This window comes from Limulus polyphemus, unplaced genomic scaffold (assembly GCF_000517525.1).
Source record: "Limulus polyphemus unplaced genomic scaffold, Limulus_polyphemus-2.1.2 Scaffold3787, whole genome shotgun sequence".
Taxonomy (NCBI): Eukaryota; Metazoa; Arthropoda; class Merostomata; order Xiphosura; family Limulidae; genus Limulus; species Limulus polyphemus.
The window spans coordinates 92093-112330 of record NW_013669397.1 but is presented as its reverse complement, the minus strand read 5'-3'; the positions used below and the strand labels follow the sequence as shown (position 1 = coordinate 112330).

The window sequence follows — 20238 nt, the reverse complement described above, 5'->3', positions numbered from 1 at the left end:
TTTTCAATAATGAAGCATAAACGAACCTTTCAGATTTGTACATAGTTATTATAATATTGTCATTTTACAACGAAATGCAACTGCGCCTATAAAATTATTCTGCGAGTCTCGAGTTTAGTAATAAGTCTAAGTCAACATATTTATAATGAGAAGGGGGAAAAAAACATAGCAGTGTGCATCCATTTAACATATTTGTATGACTTGCGTGGTGCGCTTCAGTTTTTGTTCTTATTTTTTGTTTTTGTAATGCATTATTCTCAGCTAATAATTGCTCAATTTACAATTATTCTGTTTATTTAAAACACCTTAAAATTATGTTCAAAAGAAAACACAGAGACTAAAGTTTTTCAGCAAAAAGCAATTTCATTATTTACTTGTACGTGATGTTCCATTTCAAATTTTACAGTTCTTTAAAGTTCTCTTTACATCTACACCTAACTTATGAAGCGTTCTCAACTGTTTTATTGTGATGAACTTTGATGGAAACTTAATTGAAAATTAGGATGTGAAAGTATGATTATATTTTTCTGCAGGTAATAATCCAACAGAGGTCAGTAGATGTCATGCAAACAATCGTCATATAAAATGATGAAACCGAAGTTGAAATGTTTGGCTCATGGCGACTAGTTGTAGTAGTAATGACAGTAGTTCTGCACCAATAGATTTTCGTCTTTCTTCGTCTTTAAGTTCAAACAACGGTAAAGGAAGTGTTTACGGGAGCGGGAAATGCCCACTGTGCACTCAAAGCAAACGAATCTTTTTTTGTCAAGATTGTATACGCAACGGGGATTTTACGCATTGCAAGCCTAACTCTAAGTCAAGGTACCCAGAAAGGTTAGTATTAGTAGGTAACACTACCGTCTACAGTATTACTAATATTAGTTATACTAATAATCCTAGACAAATGCTGAAATAGTGAGTGACAGTGTATTGCACCTATCACTTGGTTAAATAAGGGAAAAGTATAAATGCACAAGTTTTACTGTTTATACTACTATTTACTAGAAGTTAGTAGAACTACTTTTCAACTAGAAGTACTAGTGGAGAAGACAAAACTGTAGATTTTGACTGAGTTTGAAATTGTAATTTAAACTTTTTTCTGTAGTTTTTAATAACATAGTTAATTTAGTAATAAGTTGTAATATAACATAAGTTAGTGTTAGAATAGAACTTGGAGCAGAATACCAGGTTGCAGATATTTGGATTTGGTTCTGTGTATGAAGGTATATTTCTAGGTATAGATTTTTACTTCTACTTAAAGAAATGATTGAAACGGGATTAAAAAGGTGTGGATTATAGAATATATGTCAAAGGTATTAAAACAAGTATGTTTTCTGATTTTAAGGAAATATGATTACAAAATAAGCTATCCTGTAAGTCTTTGTTGATTTACTTATTGTACAATAAAACATGCTAAGTATATTGAACAAAAGAAATACATTACTTTGCATTAAAATAGTTAGACAGAAATCAAAACAAAAGACAACATAAATATGAATGCCAAAATTCTCCAGTGCAGATTCATATATAATTTTGTGAAATGCAGTAATTTTTTTCACATCTATGTATTAAAATTCTAAAGCCTTACCTTTTCTGGGATCTGATGCCTCAATCTTGTCAATTCCATAATAGTTTTTAATATTTCAATTAGTTCACCCCTAACCCCTAGAGAACAAGTTCCTTTTTTGTTATTGTATTTAAATTTGAAGTGACTTTTTCCTTCATTTAGTTTAGCTGTCTTTTGTGCTTATGCATGATGTTAACTAACACTCATTAAAAATTAATTTTAGCATTATTTTCTTAGTGAGTCAAAATGACCAACACTAGGTGATGCTGAAGTCTTTATCACACTGTTGGTCATATGTAGTATGTCTGTCACATCATGTAAAATATATTGATCAGATGTTTTGCCTGAAGTAAATAAACATACCACATTGAATATTAATCTCATCATCTGATAGCAACTAAAGGAAATGATAAATCAGATGCTTGAAAACATGGAATTTTAGGTTGGATGTTGTTTGAAACTCAGTTTGGCATATAAATGTTGTGAGTTGTAATTATTCTAGTGACTGCAGGTGCTTTAAACGTGTGCAGAATTTTTGCAAGCTGTTCACAGTATATGGCAACTTGGCATTCAATTGCCAGAGGTGAATTGTACCATTTATGGCAAATCAACAGTCAGTGGGTTAATCAGACAGTATGAATGTGTATTATTAAGAACATTTTGTGTAATTTATGAAATTAGGTTTTTTCTTTCTAGTTCTTTTTCCTAAATTCTCATATCAAGGTTGGTTATATTGATTAATTAGAAGTTTTACATTCAGTTGTGTTTATTAAGTGTGGGCTTGGAATTTTCAAATTGTGAACTCATGAGTACACTCTGTTTTTTAAGAATTCTGCCATTAACATTTTTTGTTACTCTTAGTGTAAAATAAAAGATTCATTACAAAAAGGTCTCAATCTCTCCTTATACACGTAATAAATAAACAATTTGCAAAAATTAAGTATGATCTAAGGATAGCAATGCCATAAAGTACAGAAACAAGGTAGGGATGAATACACATAACCATACAAAAATCACAACGTAAGTAGCCAAATCTTTCTTAGCAGTAAGTTCAGTTTATAAGCATATATTATTTCCATGTTTCATAAACAACAGTTTCATTTGTGGTCACTAGATGACAGCACAATTTTTTCTTGTATAGCTAGCATTTGTGACTTTTCATTGAACAAACAAGATATCTGCCAAAACAATTTCAGTAAAAATAAATAAATAAATAAATAATAATCTAAATTAATATTCAAGGAGATCAAGTATTTATGCAACTGACAGATCTGTGTATATGTTATTGATGTCTGAGTTTAAAGACACCAGTTTCTTAATCAAAACAATACATTTTATATCAGTCTACTTTTCTTCAAATTTTCAGTGGGGCCAAGCCTTGCAGCTGTGTGTGTGTATATGTAGTATCATACTTCATGGCCTGGGATCTCCTTATTAATCGATATGACCCAAGCATGTGGTGGAGTCGATTGTATGTACATGCAGTGAGTTGGAAGGCGTGGTGTCTGTAAATATCTTCTTAATGTCTGTTCAGTCCTCTGGGGTATTTCTACTGTCCTGGAGAAACCATTCCAGCTTCATTGGTCCTTAGTGTAATCCAGAATTAGAGAAACTGACAAAACTGTTATGATATTAACAATATATATATTATTACTGAATTATAAAAATATAACAAATTTTTACTTATCAACATACTTCAATGAAATTGTTTAAAAAAAAAAAAGGAGAAACAAGTAAGAAACAAATAGCAAAAAGTAAGTATGAAATAGGGGTGGCAATGCCAAAAAGTACACAGACAAGGTAGGAATGAATACATAAAACCTTACAATGTTATTATTTTCCTACACTGAAAATGTATTTTTGACAGGTACTTACCTCTGCTGACATAATAGCTTTTCTTGTTCAGTACTGCCCTCTAAATGCAAAATGTTTCACTCTCCACCAGCCTTGAACCTCCTATCTATCCCACAGAAAGTATACCCTGGACAAGACAAGAGTTCGTCTTCCACAGGTGTACCTCTATAGAGCCCTTGTCATTGGGTGTCACCAACACCTCCACCACTTGAGTGTGGGATTTTAGCTAAACTGTGTGTGGAGATGAGGTATTGTCTTGGAAGTTAACGTTTTTCTTCCTTGAAAACGTATTTCCAATAAATACTCACCTCCTAACACACATTCCCACCCATCCTCCCCACTTCTGGTGCACCTTTGTTTTCCTTGCTTCATCAAAGAATGAAGAATCATGAGTGCAAGTGCATAGGGGGAGTTATTGAGCATAGAGATGTGGAGGGCTTTTGTTTAATGATGACATTATCATGCAAAGCACAATTCACATAAAATCTTTTGAAATTAGGTGGGAGTTGCCTAAAGGCTAGTGACATACAAATCTCTAAGGCAGACACGTGAGGAAAATAGCTAAACTGTGTGCGAAGATATCTACTGAAAATGCATTTTCAGATAAGGAAAATGTTAATTTCTATTAGCTCTACCAGTTGCATGAGAACTCTGTGTTGCAGGCTTAAGAATTGTATCATTCAGTACCCAAAGTGTGTTTGTCCCACCTACATAATTAAGAGAATTCCTGTCTAGATTGTGTTTAACTTATATTTACTTATGATACTCACATGCATAATCTTAAACTTGCCATAATTAGATGCCATCTGCCTTGTATTTGGCCAACTGATCTACGTCACTAGGTAAAATTACAGTGACCTTATAATAGCCAGCCAGATTTAAGATTTTTCTATTCTTAATAAATGTAACTAATTTCCCAACTCCATGTATGCCATTATCAATGCCATTAATGTGTACAATCTTACTTGCTGTGGCACATTGAAGCTAGGCAGTATCATCATTGTATTATCTCTATGGACTTGCTTAGTTCCTTGAAGATCCAGAAAGTGCATAACATTAACAAACAGCTGGTCAACATAGCTTTATTATCTTCATACAGTTTTTATGGATTCCTGGCCATAATTGACACCTCAGCCATATTGGTCACCACAAGCACTATTAAACCTCTGTCCATTCCATATTTTGATATAAATCATTTCATCAGGTTGATGTTTTGTACCAGATGGCAGGTAATTTGGTATGATGAGCAGAATAATAAGCCTTTCCAGATAAACCTACTGTTGATTGGCCCTGTAGTTTATATGGAAGTTGTAAAGATATTTCAATAAAACTCCATATTAGCCATAGCCAATTCACAAATTCTTTCCTCTTGTAAGGACCTGACCCACCAATATATGAGCAGTGTGATGCTCACGCCATTATTGGCTACATATTACTTTCTTTTTATCACGTTGATATTCAGTGTCAGCTGTATTTATGACACATTTTAAATGACTCATGGTGGGTCCCTTTTACAATAGGCATTCTCATCAGAAATTATGACACCATCAAAATAGCCATTATTTTTTGTTGTATATGGGCCATGAGCCTTTTGAAATTGTATTTCATGTTTAACAACAGCAAACAAGTTATGACCTTTTTATTTTATTATTAATTTTTTACAGTTAATTTATATTCAAGCAGTTTTATTATTAATACTAGGGTTAAGAAGAAACCTGATAGCTTTTTGCAAAAAAAAATAATAAACAAACAAAAACTTGGAGGCCTCGGAGAAGCTCTTTTTCTCAGACATTCGACTTTTGCAGGTATTCCAGGTTCCATGGAATCTCAGGGGGATGTGGCCTGTTTCCACTTTTCCCTTTAGACACTGGCCTTCCATCTTTCTCAGTCTTCTAACTGATGGCTTACTCAGACCTCCTGTGTCAGCCACACATTCTGTCAGAACACAAGGAAGATTCTGCTTTTATCAGGGTGTATGTTATGCTTGTGTGGAGTACTGACAATGGAATAGGTGACTAACCTATAGGGTCCAGGTTATGTGGGGGCTTGGGTCTGTATGGGAGACCTTTGCCTCAGATCAGTTGGTCATTAAGGTTCTTACAAAAGGGTTGGTCCTTCATTTTATGTCTCCTCCTCCATTGTTTACTATAATGGTTGTCTTTCCTCTCCCAAGGATCATCTTAAATCCAGTTGCCGAGCACAAGCCATCCAAGTTCTGCTCAAACTGTCTTTAGGGTTTTTATTCCCATTTGTTTGTAGTAATGAAGAAGACAGGCAGTTGGCAACCTGTCATCAACTTTTCTTGTCTCAATCCTTTCCTCCATCCTTCTCAGCCATGGAGTCATTTCTTTACCTCCAATGGCATTTTGCACCTGTTCTATGGATGACAAAGTTTGATGTCACTGATGCCTACATTCATATTTTGATCGTGGAGTCTTCACTTTGATATCTCCATTTTGTGCACAAGAAACAGGTTTTTCAGTTTCATGCTCTAACATTTGGCCTTGCACCTGTTCCATAAGTCTTTTGCCATATAGTCAGATCTTTTTCATGTCATCTTCACTCAATGGACATTCACACTCCCCATTATATGGATGACTGGATTCTTCACATTTGAGCTCTTTTATTTGAAGCTGCAAGAGCTGGGTTTCTCATCCAGAGTCTATTCTTACTCCAACACAGTACCTTGTCCATTTAGGGGTATTTTTCAATTCAAGTCTCTGTTGGGCCCAACCTTCTCCTCTATGCCTTCAGACCATGAAACGAGCCATTCTTCTAATATTGTCATCTCCTTCTCCACTGACACATGTGGTTTGTTCTCTTTTGGAGATGTGGACATCCTGGGAATCACTTATTCTTTTGGGTAGGGTCCACATGTGTTCCCTTCAATGGTTGTTACAGAATCATTGGAATATTTGCAAGGATGCACTGGATTGTCCGGTGGCCCTATTGGCTTTCAGCCTATTCAATCTTGGCTGGTAGTTGTAAAGGGATAACATGACAGAAAGTGCCCCTCTCCCACCCTCACATCCTGAGATATATCTTTTCATGGATGCTTCTCTCTATGGATGTGGAGCTTGTGTAGGGGATATGTAAATCAAGGGCCTCTGGATAGAAGAGGAATCTTCTCTCCACATCAATCTTTTAGAGTTTCCATGGGCTATTTCTCAGGCTCTCCAATTTTTGCAAGGGGGCACATTGACATAGGTGGAAAAAACTGTTGGGTTAAAACTAAAGTGTGAGAAGAGGAAGTATTATCAGAAATACATTTTTAGTATAGGAGTATGTTAACTTTGAGACTCCAGATATGTGTAGTCTTCCATAAAACCAGGAACTGTATGATAAGCTTCTCCACAATGTACAAATAATTACTACTGTAAAGATGTCAAAATATTAGTTAGTCCTGACTATTATCCACATCTCTGCATTTAACCCTGTTATGCTTAAGACTAAAAAGACAGCTTTGTCCCTGAGGCTCTTTAACTTAAAAAGGAAACAAAATAAAAATATCCTGAGACATACACATAGAAGACATATTTTTTTTAATGGTTCATACATGGAGGAACTGAAATTTTCTATTTCATACAGAAATTAACCACTGAAATACTCAACACTGCCATTTTGTTTCTCATATATTTTTGAAGTGTGTTAACTATAAGTTGTGGCTGGTTATACACAGAAATGAGGTGTGTTTAAGAAAGTAATAGAAAGTGGGTGATCATACCCCATTATGAAGGTTAACTAGAACATTCTAGAAAATGGTTATTGGTTTAGAATATCTAAAGGAATATGGCCATTCATTTCAAGATAGAAATGTATTGCTGGTCAGCAAATCTGTTTGTTAACCTTATGCGCATAGGGTGGAGGAGGGTCAAAGTGTGCATGCCCCTACCTTTTACATAGTGTCATTCAACATGATATTATGAATTTGATGTCAAGAGTTATCAGCCTATCATGTTACTCCTCATTGCTGATTTTGCAACAGTTCATGTTAAAGTAGAGAAAATATCATATACTGAAAAACTTTAGATATGCATTTAAGAGGTTATTAGGCTATGCAAATACACTTTGCAAATTGTACAATGGACAAGAGTATTTTCATTCTTGACATGATGATCACCTTGCACTCTAATTTGTAAAAGTTTAAGTAAGACTGGTGTCAATATTTCAAAGACATGTCTTTAGCATAGAAACTTTACTAACACATCTGATATTTTGTGTTACAACAGACTTGAACTGTTGACTAAGAGTTTACCAATCTTGTGAAGGTACACTTTGTAAATTCTGAATTATAGTCAATATTAATTCTCTATTATTTGATCTGTCCAATAGACTGACCCCTTACACATTCAGTACTTTTCTTGACTTTCATGTTGTGTTTTACTAAAAAGTCTGAAAAACTGGATGTGGCATTATATACCATTCAAGTGAGAATGCTTTTGACAGTATGTAAGATCAAATGTGTAAGATGTACTGGATCTTCAGAGCATCAATCCAACATACAGATTTATTAATGAAACAAAAGGTATCACTAGCCACAGCTGTCTTTTGATTTTGAAGATTGTTAATGGCTTGTACATGGTAGAAGTTTCAATATAGATTTTAGAATCTGAATATACCAGAATATATTTACATTGTAAAAATGTTGAGACTGCATACTTGTATATAATGTCATTATATACAAAACAGTTTATGGCATTATAAAAGGAAATTGAACTATCACTTGCTCAGCAGGTAGGTGTATATATATATTAAAATAATGCCTAAAATGTACTTTACATATGGTTTCATTTTTGATCCAATTAAGATATCCAGTTATGTAATGTATGAAATTGTTTGATCATACATGTGTTAATCATATTGTATTCAAGAATATCTGTATGACAAAGAATAAAACCTTTGCTAATATGTAGTCTGTTTGAATAAACAGTGACAGTTTAAGTGGTGAATATTTATTATCATATTTGTGGCTTTTGTAGGATTTAGAGTAACCACTAATATTTGAAGTAACTTTTTTAATGTTTAAATTGATATTAGTAAATTGTTCTGATTATGTGTTTTACAATAAGGATTACTAATGAGACTAGCATGGATTTATCAATACAAATCCAAGCTACAAAGAAACAGAAGCAGCATTTTATGATAGAAATTTTCCATGACAGAATTATAACCTGTATTCTGAGCCTCCAGCTAGCTTATCAAGTAATTTTAGACTTGGCACATAAGAGGTTTTGCAGTATCAAAATTTTAGTTGATTTTCATTAATTAGTCTGAAAGTTAGGCAAGTGAAGGAGAAAATTTGGTTGTTGATATATTTTATGTACATTAATGGCACCATAATTACTTCTTCTCTCGCATACAACACAAAGATAATAAAATATTATATAGTCTTTTTGTGCTTGAATTCATGATTTTTCACAATGCATTTTATAGAAAAAAATTACTTTTCATACATTTTGATAAACAGTAGTGCAATAATGATATCCATTACATTAACAAAAAAGTTATTTGGTCTGGAGAACAAAAGGTGCATTTATTTGTTCACTTATCAAAATATTACAACTGCTATATATATAAAAGAAATCCTAGTTTCAACTGTTAAAATATTAATTATTCAAGAATGCCCAGAATACAATATTGTATTTTTTTATTTTCTAGATATGCAGAAAAGAAACTGAAGTTATTTAAGGCTTCTCATGAAAAGTCTATTCTATTAGAGAGGTAAGTTTGACTATGAAACAGTGGACTTGTGTTATATTAACATATAACACTCATTTTAGTAACTACATTACTTCCATTAATATTTTCCTCACAAAATCAGCAGTTTCTAAGATTTATCTTCCATAGATTTCTACAAACTATATTGCATTTGATTTTAAATCACATTTTTTTAGATAAACATTTTGAGAACTTGTAAATTAAAGAACAAGCCTATATTCTTATGTAACTTTATTTATCAACTACTAACATTCAGAGTTCTGCTGAAACAATTTAAATGTCAAATTAAGAAACACAAACATTACTTTAGCAAGTGAATCATTAACTGTATATGTAATTATTTTTTTCACAACTGCAGGAGTTAATATAGGTACTTAAGTTTTGATTCTTAACTTGCATTGATATTCTTCAATCCAAGAATTGTACTCTGTAGCAACAGTTCTTCTATGAACCTTTCCTAAAAGCTTAATATCTCTATATTATAAAGATACTAAAAATATTGTTGTAACATATTCTACTGGTGTGTGGGTTCTTTTGCATTATTTGACAAAAATAATGCCAATTCTAGTTCATGTAACATAATAAATTACTTTCACATGTAGGCTTAATTTCACATTCAAAGAGTAATTCTGGGACAAATGGTACCCCTAACTTACAAATTTACTTGTTGATGTTAAGTTTCCTCTTGTTAATCAATTTATAACAAACTCATTAAGTAACTGAATAGACACAATAACTCTCATTAGTAACACTGAACTAAATAACTCACTGACTGGCACTGAAGCAATTCACTCTGACTCACTTAGTTTTCTACATTTTCTACATACTATAAGAAACTTCTAAATTCCTAACTTTTGTGAAATTTCTAGATGATGTCATGACTAGCTCCCTCTACTAACATTTATCTAAATTAAGACAAAAAATACAGCTTACAACAATATAGCATTCCAAATGAGAGTCTTTTATCAAAGCAAAAAAATAGTCCTTTTCCTCACAAAATAAAGCATAGAAAGAACTAAACTGTCTAATTTTTTAAATATTATTATGCCATATAATCCATACTTTTCTGATTAATCCTTCAGTATTGAAAATTATCAAATCTCTTCGTGGGTTGTTCAATTAATTCAACCAAGTCTTCATCATACTTCACTGCATTCAGAAATGATGTGTTGAATAGTGGCACACTTTCATCTGTTGTACTGTTCTTATGCTATTATTAGACTTCTGTTATTGTACTGCTGGCTATGAATATTAAAAATGATGTGATACAACTTCTAGAGACTTTCTTCCTTTTACATACTCTTCCAGATATTATAAAGGTTTTATGAGCCTCTGGTTCAATTCTTACTCACAAAGATTGTACGTACCCATATTTTCCTGGTTCTTGTTTGGTTTGAAATGCCTCATCGGGACTTCTGTGGGGTTAAATAGAAATAGAAGTATAATACACAATAATCATTTTGATGAAAAACATTATCTATATGTTTTTATGTGTAGTACTGAGAATACTTATGGAAACAATGGGGGGGGGGGGGGGGGGTTAAAAAGGAAATACTACAGAAATGCTACCCATTTGTCATATGAAAATAAACTATACCAGAGTACAGTTACATGCTAGAAGTTTAGGTTACACTGTGATTGGTAGTCAGCCAAGAAATAGAAAGTGTCGCACCAATATAAAGACTATATTAAAAAACATGCAGTCTTAGCTTGCCCAGTAATAGTGTGAATCTAGTTATGACTATCAGGACTGAAATGTCACATGACAAGCATGTACAAATCAGTTAAGTTGGGCAAGAAAACTCAATGCTTAAAATTGTGGCAAAACTTCATGTTGCAATAGGAGTTGCATGCAAGACCCTGAAGAGAGTACATGAAATTGGAACTGTTAATATTAGTGGTCAAGGTAGAAAACTGAAATTCTCTAAAACTTATGTTAAGTATCTCAGAGTTTGTTCTTTATTAGATATATGATGCTCAAATACAGATCTTGCCAATGAGCTTACTTAAATAAAAGTGTGAGAACAATAAGATACACATTAGTATGAAGTGATCTCAATGGATGTATAGCTACTTGAAAAAAAACAACACTGCTGAGAATAGTAAACAAAAAACAAAAAGGTTGAATTAGCATGGGATCACTAACTGTGAAATGATTAAAGCTAGAGATGTATTTAGAAATTAACCCAACTTTGAATTGTTTGACAACAATCAACAACAGTTTGTTCAGTGGTGGAGAGGAGAATGATATCATAGTCAGTGTATATCTATAGTGAGGCATGGTGGGAGATTAGTACACATTTGGAGATGCACCTTGACCAACAGTGTTGGTGATCTGCACAAAGTTTATGGCACCCTGACTGCTGATAAGCACAGGTAGATTTTGAGCTGCCATTCCCTTCCCTCAAGAACATGACTCATCCTCCAGTAAATATGCAGCAAGTGATATATTAATGTTAAAGTAACCAATGGAACACTCACAACCATGATTCATGAATTAATCTGCATAAAGTTATAATATGAACATTATTGAGGCTGTATTTACTTATATACAAACTGACAAGATTCAATTGTACAGAGTATTAAAGAACACTTTAAAAAATATTCCACAATCATACATTGCATGACAGCATGAAAATAAAGTGTAATGCTCTGTGTAAAACAAAGGCCTTGCATACAAAATATTAATACATTACATAGCTTATTTGCATTTCCTTTGTATTTTCATTGCTAATGTTTTTTACCATTAATAACTTTGTCACCTAGAGCCATTATCCATTGTTTGTGACTCCTGTATTTGTATTACTTGCAATGACATTTATAGAATGTTATGGGTCCCAAGCAAAATTTGAGTATAAGCTCAACCTTTTTTTTTTACAACTCATATGAGAAATAAGACATAGATAATTATATTTTGATGGTATAGCAGTTTCTTAGCAAATATAAACTTATGCTTTAGGGTGGGCAGAAAAAGTAAAAAAAAAAGATCAGTAAGTGAGTTGTTTACAGGTGAGGCTCCTACACAGAAAGGAAAGTTTTCATTTTGCTTTACAAAATACCCTAGATAAATGTTATTGCAAAATGACAAAGTATCACTTCTAAAATAAAAATATTATTAAAATAGTGTTGCGTCAGCGAGGTCACGTGACTAGTATCACGCCACCTCTTTCTAGAAATATCCTGTTCTTTCATGAATGCCCTAGCATTTACTAGATATATGTTAGTCTTGTATATATAAGACGGTCATAACGTGACGGGGCAATGAGTAATTGAACTGCAGTCAGAGAGTGTGTAATTGAACTGAGTATTGTTGAAGTTGAGCACGTGAGACGTTTGTTGAGAATTATAGCGTTTTTTATAGCGCAGCTGTTGAAATTAAGTGTATTGCAAAGTTATATTCAGAAAGAATAAACCAGTTTTATTTAAGAAAGGACTTGTGTCGCTAAAGTTTCGTCGGAATGAAGTTACGGAAAATTAACTAACAAACGGAGACGAAACAATAGTTAGAGTTACTATTTCTAGTTAAAGTTTGAGATGTAATATGCAGGTGTGCACTTGACATCTGAAAGGTGCCCAGCAATTGTGAAAGGGTTAATGGCCTAACTTTATGGACTCTCTTGATCCCCTGGCCCCGTAGTTATGTAATGGTAGTATGTATGCTACTGATTGTTCGTGTGTTTCAATAATAGTTTCCTCACCTCAAAGTCATAAGTAAGTAAAGACAACTTTTTTAGGTGGTTTATGATTATGTTGTATATGTACAATAAAGTTACTGTAGATAGAGCCACTTGTACATTATTTATAATTCCCTCATAAAAGACACATTGTAACAATTTTAATAATTTCATTTGTTGTAGTTTCAAAGAAAAGTTCTCAACTCGTTCAAGGTTGAAACATTTGGTAAGTCTTTCTGGTTTCTGTATGTGGATATAACAAGTATTGCCTGGAAGTATGTAGTATTTTGATGATAATGATTGTGTGTATTTACATAAGTGAATTGATATGAAATGCGTAATATTAGTATATATATGTAAAGTTTCAGCACTGTATTGATATGTTATTAATCATGTAAACCAGTATGACTGACATGAATTGTATTGGACCAACTTCATATGAAAGTCTTTTGCTCTATAAGAAAAAACTAAAAACTTACACTGCCATTTACAAGGTTGGAAGAAGACACACCTTTGGAAATGAGGGGAAAATAAAAATGTATTGGTTGTAATAGCAATAGACTAAATTATATAATTTAAAACACACATGTGTGTGTGCATATATATATATATATATATATATGTGCTATCATAATCTAATTATTTACCCTTAAACATTAGACATTATATTCATTAGTAACCAAAATGTACCATAATATGAATATTACAGACAACAAAGATAATATCTTGGAAACTTCCTTCAGTTAAGCACGGAGGTAGATATATCTTGGTTCATAGCTGCTTAGATGCAAAAAAAAAAGACCAGGGGACATTTACAGGTTCATGTACATAGAATTATTATAGTAATACAGAATCATGTTATGTTGTCTAATGTTACTTTTATTAACCAGTATTTCATTTTCCAACAGTAAGAGGAATTATCCAAAATATACACTTAAATTGTGCTGAGGCTGCATTGAATGCATGGAACACGAAGGGGTTCTCTAAAAAATGACTTGACCACTACAAACTCCAGATTTATCACCTATTGAACTTCTGTTGGTTGAGATTGACAAACATGAAGAATCTATTATGACAAATAATTTAAAAGATTTGTATCACTATATATTCTTACAGCCTGGAATGTCATAATGTCTGAATGTTTTGGTAAATGTATTTATAGAATGATATGAATATGCAAAGCTTCATTAAGTTCAGTGATGGCTGTTTCAATTAATCTAATGCATAAGTAAAAATAATTAGATTAACCTTATATTTGCACATATCTAAGTGTATAATATGATATTTATTGCTATTATGTTGAATAATTTAATTTCAAGGGCATTTATTTCATTTCTATCTGCTTACAAACTTTCTAGCAGTAGTGTATATATAAAAATAACAGATCAACAGTAAAATAGAGATAGGAAAGTGTTGGTGAAAAGAGCCAGAAGATGGAAGGTATCTATCTAATCTCTTATAATGTTAAAAGTAATACAAAACAGGAATGTATGTGGTGTTTATTATAAATAATTATTAACATTTTTTACAAGTAACTCTACTGTAGAAAAATGTAATAAAATGAAGCATTTATAATATGAATTATTAGTTTTGAAATTATTAATCAGAAAAATGTTTTTATCACTGAATAATTCAAGAATGTTTATTTAAGTAAAAAAGTTAGTTAATATTTACTCCAGTAAATCATTTCATTATGTTATTATCTTACCACCTTTTTTGAGTCAGTTAGATATGACTTTTGTATATTGCAATGAGGGAACAACAAAAAGAATCAAACACTTTATTAACCTTATGCTTATGACAAGGTCAAAGTGCATGTCACACCCTTTTATAGAGATACATTCAAAATCTAATTAAACAACTTTATTATAAAACATAGTTTGTAATTCAAATTTTAATATTATCTAAGTTTTAACGTATTGATTTTTAGAAGAAACATTTCCAAAAATTATCAGTCTTCACTCCTCTGTGTCACCTGGTGTGTCTGCACTCCAATTTCTCTCTTTCAGAATTTCATACCATCGAAAATAGGCTGTAGAGGTTTACAATCAATTAGATTCATAAACTATACATAATTACAAGCAAGAATGTAAAATTTTAACACCCTACCTACTCGACTTGCTGGAATATCAATAGATAATGTGAAAAATAACACTTATTTTTTATTAATATGTACAATTCAAATTGTATACTTACTTGAGATAATATTTTGTCTGACTTAAGAAATGAACCTATAAATCTAGATGTAATATAAACTTAAATAACAGTCGTACTTAAAATTTGCTTTTATATAAGATCAATATTGTACTTAAAGTATTATGCAATATTATTGTAATATTTCAAACTTACAGTTTCCTTGACTGTTACATTTCTTTTTTTTGTGTGTGTTATAAATTTGATGATATGATGTAATTAAATCAAGGTTTTCTGACTGAATCTGATTATTTACGTCTTAAAAACATCTAATAATTTGCTATAAAGGAGGATATTCTAACTTTAAAGTTTGTTAAGATATAGCAGCACACAGTTTAATGGTTGATCTCATCACTAGTGTTTTCTCTCACTTTTCTTTTTTCAGTCTTAAAACCTGAAACTTAAACAGTGTTTGTAAGATGTTGAATGGGAAATACAAGTGTTAATGAATGTATAACTTGTGAACAGAGGAGTACTGTATAAGTTCCACATTTTGTACCTCATGTTTACACAGTACTATGAGTGAGTTTTGTAGTTAGCTGTAAGTGTAGATTTTATTATTATGTACATGTACGTGAAATGCCTACAAGTGAAAATTTAATGATTTGAACTTCACACAGGGCTCGTATAATGTGTAATATTTAATATTAAGGTCTGCTGTTAATGTAAATTAATGAAGACTTAAATAATTTATTCTAAGATTTTTTGTTACTCTATTATATATTTCAAAGCTTTAACATTCATGTTAAACTTGTTCAAATTAGGTATTGAAAAAACAACAGCTACTACAAAGAATTGAACTCCTGGAATTATCTCTGAAGGAGAGTAAGGAAACAGTAAAAGCAGGTAATTGATTATTTAGGAATTAAATGAATGAAAGATACAAAAAAACAATAATTTTTTTTCATATCTGTTTATTCTCATTTGTGGTTAGAATATATCAGTTGTTTAAAGAAAATTGCTTCCACCATCAAATTAAAACATGAAATATTAACCATATTACATTTTTGCTTTATCTTTGTTAGTACCAAAGTCCAAAATCAGTCTGGTGGCAAAATTTTTTATTGCATGTTGTCTGGATTTGGTAATTTCACATGACCAGAATGCAGTTTAACCAAAAATTATTTAAATGTTCAGATGGAATCATTAGATATATTAATAGCTAAAATGTTTGATATTTAAAATTTACAATGTCAACATTATTCTATTGAATGTTAAGGGAAAATTATAATATTGAATGTAGCTAAATTATTTGTAGACTTGCTTACATATTTGTTATGTAGTTCAGGTATTTTTATCCTTTTGTAAGTAAGTACTTTTGCTTACCACGGTTGTGGTACAAATTGTTGCAGGTGTTCTTCTGGATGGTCCTGGAACCCAAGTTGATCAATCTTCCTTTATTTACCAATGTCATTAAATACAAGGGATATTCAGAGTTTGAAAATTCTTAACCCCAATTTGAACACATCTTTATTATATCATATAATATTTTGCATCACTAGGGGGCTGTTACCTACATTTCCCAAAATTGATCAATTTTTGGTGGCATCATATTACCTATGAAATACCATAGAATGTCAAAATGTAATTCTGGTACATGCTATTCCATGATGACTGTTTATCATGTGACTTGCTGATTTCCATATTCAAAATTATTTTAATATAACTTACCCAGCCTTCTGTAGTATCTGTTAGCCTAATGTTAGGCCTAATAGTATGTAATGTTAGAGCATTGATACAATGCCACCTAGTAAGGTAGCATTAGTTGCTTTTTTCTGCCAAATATTGGTAAGTTTTTAGTTTTTATAAGAGTTTGAAACTACTAACTTTGAAGGAAAGTTCAAAAAGTGTGTCTGTACATCTTTATTTATAAGAACAAGAAATTACAAGCTCAGTAATCCACTGAAAGGTCAAGAATGAATGGACTATTGTTGTGATTGATTCAGTAGTTGAGTTTGTTCTCATCTATTTTGAGCAAAAGAGTTTATGCACAAGCAGTCTACTGAAAATAGTATGTTTTACATAATGTTTTTATAAGTTAGAGCAGCTAATTATAGACCTAGTCAAATATCTTTAAATTAGGCACTCAAGAGGTAGTACAGTATGTTATTTCTGACTGGGTGGATTATATATGAATGAATAATGCCTAAAATAAGTTAAGGTGTAACTAATTGTCTTTGGAAAAATAAGTTTTAGAAGTTATTTTTGTAATGTACGTGTCGGGTATATACAGCAAGTGAGGAAATATGATCAAAAGATTAAAATATATCCATATCATATTTCTTCTTATTTTCTAATCGTGTCATTATATATGATAAATATCTTATCATGAAATATCCCTTAAACAAGCAAATTTATTGTTGCAGTTTGGTTTACCCAATATCTGCTTAACATTATGGTTTTTATATCTTATTAGTAGACCTGGTCATATATCTTCTGTTAAAAAATTCGTACTTACTAACCTGTTTGCTGTTTTGTTTTCTGAGTAGTTATTTGTGTCACATATTATATTTAATAAATAAATAATGAAATCTATTTGCCAAGTGAATTGGCTCTTTCAAGAAATTTTTGGTGTCATGCATTTAAAACCCATCCAGTTTTTGCTCATATTAGATTCCTTGTCAATAGTATTGATATTATATATATACTATTTTTTAACTGACCCTTTCTTTTATAAACAGTAAATATATGCTCATCAGTGGGGTTCCATTCTCAGAATTTATAAACAACTTTGAAATGCCCTTACAGTTGACCATACAGAAAGGCTATGCTTAATATATTATAAGTTATTATTTATGCTTCAAATTTGAAAGATTTAGTAAGCAAAGAGGACTAGTAATATCTAAAAATAAAAATTCATGCAGTTCTAAAAAAATATTGGTAAAATCTGGTTGACTATCATATATAACAGAATAAAATCATAGTAGTATATTCCATAATTCAAACTTAGGCATACTTTTAATTAATTTACTGATAATTCAAAAATATGTCTCCAAATGCAAAGGATGTTTACAAACATACATTGTAGGTTTATTTATTATATTATTATAAATAGTCTTCAACAAGGATTTGCAAGTAGAAAAAATGAAATAAAGTTAATGACATTAAGTTTTCTCACACATCTTAAAAAAAGACAAGTTACAGAATTTTAAGTCTTTCATATAAATAGAATTCATCATTCCATTTTGCATTCAGGACAAGCTTAATGGCAGTTAAAGAGACATTTAACAGTTTTGTTTTTCATAGGTATAAGAATTTTATTACATTTCATATCAAAAACTATCAGCTTTATCATCTACATATACTATAATTCAACGATAATCTGTTTTATATGTATTATAAAAATATTTAAGCTATGAAATAAAATCTTAACACTATATATAATAAACAAGCTTATTAATTTCATTTTATTTTATTATACACATGTCCTCCAGTGGATCAGCTGTAAGTTTTTATCTTGCAGCCCTAAAATCCGGGGTTTAATTCCCCATTATGGATAAAGCATAGGTAGCTTACTGTGAACTCTATGCTAAAACAGACAAACAATTAATAAATCATGAATAATTCATGTACCATTCAATTGAAAATACAGTGTAATAAATTCAACTGCATACCTAAAATGGGATGAAAGTAAGTTTGTAAGTGTCAGTGAGCTAATGGTTTAATACTTCTCTTTTCTCTTGTGCAGCACATTATATTATTCCTCCACTTATTGTTTTTCTGTTGTAACTTTGACCACAACAAACCTAACGATAGTATTATTCTGCAAGGCTTACAGTTACATTTTGTTAGATAGTAAAAATACTGGCTACTCTTATTCTATAAAATATTTTTGTATTTTGTGAATAAAAGAAATAATTTTCTTTAGCAATACACTTATTAAAAAGAATATTTTAAATCCTGTTTTCCTTTCTAACATTTTTTGTTTTTATGTTGTTATGGATTAGTAAAAATACCCACTATCTTGCATTTCTAATGGACATTTCCAGTTTTAATCAGCAATAATTAAATTATTTGTGTTCAATATAAATGAATTATTATTTTGAACTTGTAAGCCACTGCATTTGTCCCCTCCTCCCTCTTCACAGAATGCCCTTATGACATAGCATGTTTTTAACCAAAGGTAGCCATAAACATGTATTAAAATTTGAATAATCTGTTGAAGTGAAAAATAATTTCAAATGTTGTTCTTCAGTTGCAAGAATATTATTTTTTTCAGGTTAAACATGAACTATAGATGTCACAAATCTGCTTGAAAGCTAAAGTCCACTGCCACATTGTCAAATTAATTCTTTTTTTATATGACAGTGATGTTTTTCCCTATCATTAAAATCATTGTTTAGTTTTAGCAAAAAATAAAGATAATGTTAGACTAAAAACTTTTTGTGCATATCCATTAAATTACATGACAAAACACATGCATCTAAACTGCTCAAACTCTTTAGAAGTATACTATGTAGTATTTATAGGCTTTAGATAGCTCATAAAGACTAAATCCCTCGAATTATTAGAGATAAACATAATAAATTCAAGAAATATAAACTTATGGAAATAATAAGGACTTGGTGGACTATAGGAAATCAAGAGAGCTGATTAAAAAGGAAGTTAAAAGGGCAAAAACTGTTCATGAAAGAGGGTTGGCTGAGAGAGTTAAATTAAACAATAAGGAATTTTATAGGTATATGACGAGTAAGCAAAATGTTAGGATGGGGATTGGGCCTCTAAAAAAATATAGTGGGGAGCTGATCTCGGAAGATTATGAGATGGTAAACTTATTAAATTACATGTTTTCTTCAGGTTTTATGAAGGAAGATACAAGTATTATGCCTCAACCAGAGCACTTAACGTATGGGGAAAATACTGACATAAAAAGTGATAATTTTAAGTCCTGAAATTGTAAGAGAAAAGTTGGAAAACCTAAAAATAGATAAATCCCCGAGACCAGACAACTTTTATCCTAGAGTTTTAAAGGAACTTAAAGATTTTATTTGTGAACCACTAGCTAATATTTTTTTTAGGTCATTGAGTAGTGAAAGAGTATTAGAAGATTGGAAGTTGGCTAATGTTAGTCCAATATTTAAAGGAGGTGATAAAAATTGTTCCCTGCAGTTAGTCTTACATCAGTAGTTGGAAAGGTTTTGGAGAGTGTGATTAAAGATGCATTGCAGAGGCACTTAAAGCAGTTTGGTATAGTGTCAAAGAGCCAGCATGGTTTCACTAAGGGAAAGTCTT

At 31.3% G+C, this 20238-nt stretch overlaps 1 protein-coding gene across 1 annotated transcript in view; it reads left to right on the top strand.

Moving 5' to 3' along the window:
* The first annotated feature begins 577 nt into the window (after positions 1–577).
* LOC106470044 (beclin 1-associated autophagy-related key regulator-like) overlaps positions 578–20238 on the top strand; it is a 38428-nt gene continuing 18767 nt past the window's right edge. Inside the window, exons 1-4 of the mRNA XM_022398589.1 lie at positions 578–834; positions 9080–9142; positions 12997–13039; positions 15771–15852. Of these exons, the coding sequence (XP_022254297.1) occupies positions 617–834; positions 9080–9142; positions 12997–13039; positions 15771–15852 (406 nt within the window). The 5' untranslated portion in view covers positions 578–616. The remainder of the gene's footprint in view (positions 835–9079; positions 9143–12996; positions 13040–15770; positions 15853–20238) is intronic.